General features: G+C 56.0%; 2 protein-coding genes across 2 annotated transcripts; both read right to left on the bottom strand.

Moving 5' to 3' along the window:
* Positions 1-61: 61 nt before the first annotated feature.
* On the bottom strand, positions 62-402 carry Tsp_14842 (conserved hypothetical protein; the record flags this gene model as incomplete). Its single annotated transcript, XM_003367575.1, has 1 exon — positions 62-402. A coding segment is annotated over exon 1 (341 nt), but the record flags the coding sequence as incomplete, so codon positions are not given.
* A 52-nt stretch (positions 403-454) lies between these two features.
* Tsp_14841 (hemin uptake protein HemP) lies at positions 455-879 on the bottom strand (the record flags this gene model as incomplete). The annotated part of the gene is made up of 2 exons (XM_003367574.1): positions 455-677; positions 743-879. Coding segments are annotated over 2 exons (360 nt in total), but the record flags the coding sequence as incomplete, so codon positions are not given.
* Between the last annotated feature and the right edge of the window lie 69 nt (positions 880-948).

The following is a 948-nucleotide window of genomic DNA, read 5'->3' as shown; positions in this document are numbered from 1 at the left end:
CGGGATGCCTTCAATGGCGTTCCTCGCCGTCCCTTCGGTGTTGGACAACAAGTAGGTGAACTTGGTGGCGTTGTCCAAGTCATTCCGTTTGTGTACGTTGGCCTCGAACTGGGCCCAAAAGGAAGGGAATTCCAACACCTTCCCCGTAAACTTCGGGAGAGTTACCTCCGGCAACCTCCCATTGCTGGACCGAACCGCCGGCATGCCCGCGCCAACATTGCCGCTACCGATGGGGCCTTCTCCACGCGCCTCAACCATCCTTGCGCGTGCACGAGCCTTTCCCTCACGGTAGGTCTGGCGACATAACGCCCAGGCATCTATCGCGGCTTGCCGCTCTTCACCTTCCAGGTCCAGCTCCACTTCGGTTTGGAGCGCGTCTGCGGCCCGGAACGACTCCTCCATTAACGAGACCTGCTCCTCCACCTCAAAGACATCGGCGGATCTGATGCACAACTCATCCAGTTCTGCCAACAGTCGGTTCAGCCGATCTTTGAGGGCCACGAGTTTCTTGCTCCGTGATTTCGCAGAGGACGCCATGGTATCCACTATCCGTAGGTTGCTGGTTTTCGATTGCTCCGGCTCGGAGGACCAATGTTAGAGTCAGACTAGCGACAGTAATCTGACGTTCAGGTATGAATAGACCAGACGTTCGTTCGTCCGGCCAATAAGTAAGTGGACTGTATAATAAAGAGTGGATTTGGTGTATCTTCCACGGCGTGGGCAGCGATCGGGGTCCAAAAACTCTCGTCGATGGCGATCTCCTTCGCGGACGTCTTCCGGTTCCCTAGCTCCGCTAACTCTGTACGTTGCGACTGCACGCTCGAAGTGTACGAATACCCGAGCTACTACCGTTGTTCCTAAACGGTAAGTCGAATGCCCCTTCAATAAGGTACCCCACGAGTCCTCTCGCTCGATCGTCCTTCCCTTGCACCTTCGACTCGGTTCGTC

This window comes from Trichinella spiralis (assembly GCF_000181795.1).
Source record: "Trichinella spiralis strain ISS 195 chromosome Unknown Scfld4033, whole genome shotgun sequence".
NCBI classification, from domain to species: Eukaryota; Metazoa; Nematoda; class Enoplea; order Trichinellida; family Trichinellidae; genus Trichinella; species Trichinella spiralis.
The sequence above is the reverse complement of the archived record's forward strand: the minus strand, read 5'-3'. Positions and strand labels throughout refer to the sequence as shown.